The sequence below is a fragment of the Callorhinchus milii genome, unplaced genomic scaffold (genome assembly GCF_018977255.1).
Source record: "Callorhinchus milii isolate IMCB2004 unplaced genomic scaffold, IMCB_Cmil_1.0 Scaffold36, whole genome shotgun sequence".
Classification (NCBI taxonomy): Eukaryota; Metazoa; Chordata; class Chondrichthyes; order Chimaeriformes; family Callorhinchidae; genus Callorhinchus; species Callorhinchus milii.
Genome location: NW_024704777.1, coordinates 725639 through 732052, shown reverse-complemented (window position 1 = coordinate 732052; position 6414 = coordinate 725639). Strand labels below are relative to the sequence as shown.

General features: G+C 47.0%; 1 protein-coding gene across 1 annotated transcript in view; it reads right to left on the bottom strand.

Annotated features, from left to right (window-relative positions):
• The window catches only part of LOC103172831 (zinc-binding protein A33-like), a 6915-nt gene extending 5615 nt beyond the window's left edge, over window positions 1-1300 (bottom strand). Inside the window, exons 1-2 of the mRNA XM_042345230.1 lie at window positions 688-1300; window positions 508-603 (exon numbers count right to left, since the gene is read on the bottom strand). Coding sequence (XP_042201164.1) covers window positions 508-603; window positions 688-1098 — 507 coding nt within the window. The 5' untranslated portion in view covers window positions 1099-1300. The remainder of the gene's footprint in view (window positions 1-507; window positions 604-687) is intronic.
• Between the last annotated feature and the right edge of the window lie 5114 nt (window positions 1301-6414).

Below are 6414 nucleotides of genomic sequence, written 5' to 3'. Positions count from 1 at the left end.
ACTCGCTGCTCTCTGTCAGTCAGACTTTGGTGCATTTTAGCAAACTTAGCCGTGACCTGAGTCTGCACACTCTTCACCTGTTCCTGAAAATGTCAGACATCCAACCATTACACACAGTAACCAGAGACCTGAGACAACACACCGTGTACACACAGTAACCAGAGACCTGAGCATTCACACCGTGTACACTCAGTAACCAGAGAAACTGAGACATCCCATCGTATACACACAGTAACCAGAGACCTGAGACATCCCACCGTGTACACACAGTAACCAGAGACCTGAGACATCCCACCGTGTACACACAGTAACCAGAAACACTGAGACATCCCACCGTGTACACATAGTAACCAGAGACACCGAGACATCACACCGTGTACACACAGTAACCAGAGACCTGAGACATCACATCGTGTACACACAGTAACCACAGACACTGAGACATCACACCGTGTACACACCATAACCAGAGACACACTGACAGATATCAGCCCCAACACAACTTACCTTAACTTGTGAAATCTTTTCTCTCTGTTTGGCTTCAGTTTGTAGAGCAGTTTCCTTCCTCTGTGTGAGAGAAGCTATGGAGGACTTCACTTGATCCTGGAATAAACGCACAGAATAACAGTGTTTGAGGGGAAAACCTGACGTGGAAACGGAATGAATCCCTCGTGAGGGTCTCGGTACCTTGTAGATTTCAGCAGCTTCGTCAATGGGCAGAAAGCTGTGACCTCTGTGCTCTTTCGCATCTCTGCAAATGGAACAGATCAATTTCTTGTCATCTTCACAGAACAGCTTCAGGTCCTCCCGGTGTTTCTCACACTGACGTTTAACTGCCGCCTGTGTCGGGTCCAGAGTGAATTCACGAGCTTTCTCCACCATTTTGGACAGAGCCCAATTGACCTGGAGGTTCCTCTCCACAGTAACTTGGTGACATACTGGACAGGAGTTTTTCTCCTGCTTTTCCCAGCTCCCGGCGACACAGGAGCGACAGAAGTTGTGGCCGCAGTCCAGACTAACAGGATCAGTGAAGAACTCCAGACAAATGGCACAGTTTAGCTCCTCGGTCCAGCACTCAGCCTGGAGTCCCGAAGCCATGTTCAGCCCAAACACTAACCTGTTTGGCTTCTCAGACTATATGTGGACGTGGCAAAGGCTCAGTTGCCTCCCAAACCGGTTCCTCAGGTTTGCGATGACATTATTATTGTATCAGAAAGAATTCCGACTGAAAGCGCAGAGAGGAGAGGCCAACAGCCAGAACCACACATCTGTCCACAGCCCAGTCTCATTGCCAATGGCCTCGCAATCACATAGTCTGAGCTGATCCTCCGATGCACTGCTGGGGCTGGTGCTGTATGGTTCAAAGTGTGGTGCTTCGGATGAGACGTAAAACCAAGCTCCGGTCTGCCTGCTCGGGAGGACTGTAAAAATCTCCTGGCGCTATTCCAAGCGAAGGGAGTGTCTCTATCTCTCTGCGTCTCCTGGAATGATTATCTGTGCCGATGTATGAGCTCTGGGGAAGGGAAGGGCTGTGTTCTGGAGACATAGTTTCTCTCTCGGTTCTGGTTGCCATGACATATATGAGCGACTTGAACAGAGGAGAATGACAAGCGTTAGAGGAACAAACTGAGCGACAATCAGACCAGAGATGTGAGACAAAAAGCAGCTCAGAGGAACATTTTCCAGGTGTTTTATCGTTTGTTAAACGCATCGAACACGTGAAAAGAGAAGGGTGTCATGGCCCTGAGAGCAGCACAGGAGGCGATTGGGGGATGTGAAGGGCAATGTTAGGCCAGACAGCAGAGAGGGTTTTAATCAATGGAACAAATTAACGCGATAGTCATAGTTTTGGGCATAGTGTGACTTTGAGGCATGTGCGAAAAAAGTCTGCTCTCTGCTCTCTCCCTACATTACTACACGCTGCCTCCGCTCGACTGGCTCCAGCCGGCTCCCTGTCGCCCACAAGCTCCACTAAGATGTGAGATGGCTGAGATTATATCAGTCCCGTCGTGCACTGGTTGTAAAGCTCACCTTGGCAAGGAAAGCAAAATGACCCGGGTTCCACTCCCAGCCGGTCAATACCTAAGGCAAGGTTCCTTACCCCACTATATGCCGAGCGCTGAGTACGAACCCGTTGTCAGTCGCTTGGCGGATCGCTTTATTTTGATAATTATCCATTAAAACAATCCATGATCGCTCAATGCACAACTGTTTGTGGGGACTTACTGCTGAGAGCAATTGGATGTTGTATTTCTTCCACAAAATATATACTCAGCTCACTTCACTGTATATTCTGTGAAGCGCTTTCAGACGTCTTGAAGACGTTATCAAGCGCTGTATTAAATGGATATATTATTAAAGTTAATTGTATTATTATATGACGGTTACATTTCAATAATGGTGGCTTCATTATAATCCTAAGTTTGATACATTGCTGTAGAGCATCAACAAGTCGTCTCAATACGCTTCACAGAATATACAGTAAAGTGTAGTGACTGTATGTCATCTGCGCCAAACAGGGCGATAAGCAAACGTTTTTCAACAATCTTTGAAAGCAAACGTAAGGAACCCAGCGACAGGCTCTTTTGAAACAAATCATAGACAGTTAAAAAAGTGATTGCATGATGAAAATCACAGAGCAAACGTCTTGCAACAATAAGTCGCCTATGAAAAGCGCTGTTAATTTACACTTCAATCTATTGTGTGAAGAGCTTTCCGACGAATTTGAGAAAGGACGAGGCGCTATATCAAATGCAGTAATTATTCCGCTGATGTTGCAGCAGGTTTTATTCTGAATGTCTCTTCCTTTATCCCTTTGCTGCGCAAAACCACAACGGTGACATCAGCGCGAATGCTCACCCGCGTGTGTGCACCAACTGCTCCCAAGTGGGGAGGCGTGTGAGCACTCACACGGACACGCCAGTGGCTACGCATGAACATGTCGTTGGCCACACATTTAATTGCGGAGGTGCGCACATGTACACTCCGGTGGCTACACATGTGTGTGCGAATGCCGATGAGGTTATGAGGGTGAGCTGTGCGTGTGCATGGGGAGACACCAGGGCTGGAGCTTCAGCCTGTCCCACTCCATGGACAACCTTCCCTGTTAGTTAGTTAGTTAGTTAGTTAGTCATTCAGTCAGTTAGTTATCTAGTTAGCTATCAGGGCTTTGGCTGCTTATGATATGGTGAAGTGGAGTCCTGTAGCTCAGTGGTTAGAGCACTCGCTTTGCAAGTGAGACACCTGAGTTCAATTCCAGGCAGAGGGCGAAACCTCGGGCAAGTTTCCTTACTCCACACAGAGCCTAATAATAATCCCTCTAAAAAAACAAAATAGTAATAAATTGGTCATTCTCAATCTACGACTGTTTGTGGAACATTGCTGTGCGAAATTGGCTGCCGCGTTCACCCACAAATATACAGTCAATTCACTTTACAGTGTGTTCTGTGAAGCGCTTTGGGACGTCCTCCTGACGTGAAAAGCGCTATATCAAATGCAAGGATTATTATTATTATTATTATGCGGATGACGCCCAACTCAACCTTTCCTTCTCTATCCTCAACTCCACGACCACCGATGTCCTGACAGCTGTCTGTCCGACATCGAGTGCTGGACGACAGATAACTGTCTTCAGCTCAAGGTGCGCAAAACTGAGGCCCTCCTGATTGGCTCACCTCAGCGCCTCCGCACCTCAGGCGCTGACAGCATCAGCATCCAAGTCCGCACTCTCCACCTCTCAAAGCCATCAGGAACCTGTGGGTTCTGTTCGACCCTGAGCAGTCCTTTCTCCCTCATATCCGAGCCACAACTGGCACTGCCTTCCATCACCTCCGAAATATCGCCAGACTACGGCACTACCTCAACCCTCACGCGGCTGAAACTCTGGTCCACGCCTTTATCACCTCAATGCTGGACTATGGGAACTCTCTCCTCGCCGGACTTCCCGGCTCCTCCCTCCACAGGCTGCAGGTCATTCAGAACTCTGCAGCTCGTGTACTGTCCCGCACCAGGCTTCGGGACCACATCACTCCCACCCTCGCTCGCCTCCACTGGATTCCCATCCCCCAGAGGATCGAATTCAGGATCCTCACCCGCACCTACTCGGCCATTCACGGCCTTGCACCCTCCTACCTCTCTGACCTACTATCCCCCTACCTACCTGCCCGTACCCTCCGTTCCTCTGGCTCCGGTCTGCTCCACATCTCCCGCCCCAACCGCCCTACCATCGGTGGCCGGTCCTTCAGCCTCTCATTCCCTAGGTTCTGGAACTCCAACCCTCAGTGCATTCACCTTGCCTCCTCCCTTTTCTCCTTCAAGGTAGGTCTCAAGACTTTTCTCTTCGACCGTGCCTTCAGCTCCCCTCTCGGCTCTCTTCCCCTTTATCGCTCCCTCACTTCCCTCACCTCACCCTAACCATTTCCCCCCAATGCTCGGGTCCCAACCCAACTGCCCAGCGCCTTTGGACGACCTCCCGACGTGAAGGGCGCTCTATAAATGAAATCTTGTTGTGGTTGTTGTTGTTGTTGTCAGCCAAGATGCGGACACTGAGAGGAGAGGAGGCGGATTAGTGGGATATTGTCCCACTGCAGGAGACTGCAGGGGGCAGTGGTGTTTGGGCCCAATCACTCCGCCTTGCCCTTTCCTTAGCCTCCTTCAAATCCCGCCTCAAGACCCTCCTCTTCGACTATGCCATCGTCCATCCCACTTGTCCTTCCCTCCCTTCTCCCCCCACTAACCCTACTCGCATCTGAAGTGCTGCAAACTGTCCAGCGCTTCAGGATGTCCTCCCGACGTGAAAGGCGTTATATAAACGTAATCTTGTTGTTGTTATTTAAAATGCAGCTAAATATCGATATAAAAATGCACTGCTAATCACTATCTGCGGTGTGAACCTTCGTTCCTTTAATTTCTGAAAAATGGTTGCACCCAAAGCAGATTTCAAAACGTATTATTCTATGCCACTGTATTGATCCTTCGTCCCCACCACAGCACCACATATTTTTGTAGACAAAATTTCAGAAGCACAGAAAAGCAATTCATGAATTGCCGATGGTGTTGTTTCTCTCAGTTGTTCGGTTACGCCGAAATGTGAGGCAAATTTCCTTATTCCATTCGTCTGTTCACTGGTTTACTCGAATTTGGAACCCAGTTACGGCGGTAATAGTAGTTCCCGACGAAAATTAATAATAATAATTTGGTCACTCAATCCATGACTTGGACGGATACTGTTGGTGAGCAGTTGACTGCTGCATTTCGCCCATAACATACACAATCAAACTACTTTACAGTTTATCCTGTGAACCGCGTTGCGACGTGTTGACGACGCAATAAGTTTCTGTATCAAACACAAGAATTACTATTATTATCGGAACTCAATATATTTTATTTAATATACATTATGCAAATGCATTTCTCACCATTATGTATGTAACCAGTTATTTGGAGAATGGCAATGAACATATTTCTTAATGTTTCGTTACATATTTGTAATGCGAAAGCTCATTCGATCCACAACCAAACATGGCCACAACCCAAGTTAGGAGACGTTCAATGTTGATGGTTCAGGGAGCAGGAGCTTAACCGTTGCAGATAACGACTCTATTTGGAAGGAAACAGTGCATAATTGATAACCGCTCATCATGTTGTTAGGCTTACCTTGTGTTTATGATGTTTTTCCTTTAATTTAGCAACGATATTAAATGGATAAACTGAACCGTTCTTGAGCTCCTCTCTGAACTTAGTCTGAGTCAATGCGTAAATACAGGAGTTGGTAAAACTCAACCTTGAAAGCATGATTCCGGTTTCTTCGACGATAAACCGCATGTCGTTGACCAAAAGTTTCGTTGACAGTATAATTGGAAAGTTGCCATTTCAAAGAAAATATAACATTTGTTATGCGGAATAGTATAAAACTGCCTGATACGGCGAAGAGTAAAACGATGGATTTTCTGCGGTTTTCCAACTCTGGATCAATTGTTTTCCCAATAGTTCTCTGAATACGAAGACTTCTGCGAACTTTACTGGTCATCAGAATGTGCCTAATAATCAGAGCATTGAACAGACAAATCAGACCAAAACCAAACAGGGAACCAATAACGCAGTGAAGCTTTTCAAACGCTTTCCAGGCGGCCAAAGTATAATAGTTTGATTTGAAGACACAGTACCACGGATTGCCGTCAAGTATAACGTAAGGATCAAATGTAAAGTACCAGGGAATGCTCACTAAACAGCTGAAAACAGACAGAGTTACAATAACCAATGTGGCCGTTCTCTCTGTGCAAAATTTGCTTTTCAAGTTTTGGCAGCAAATAACTACAAATCGGTCGAAAGTGAAGGCAACAGTGAACCACACAGAGCAGTGGACAGTTGCAGATATCAACATAACTGTAAAACTGCACACTGGGGTGTAGAATA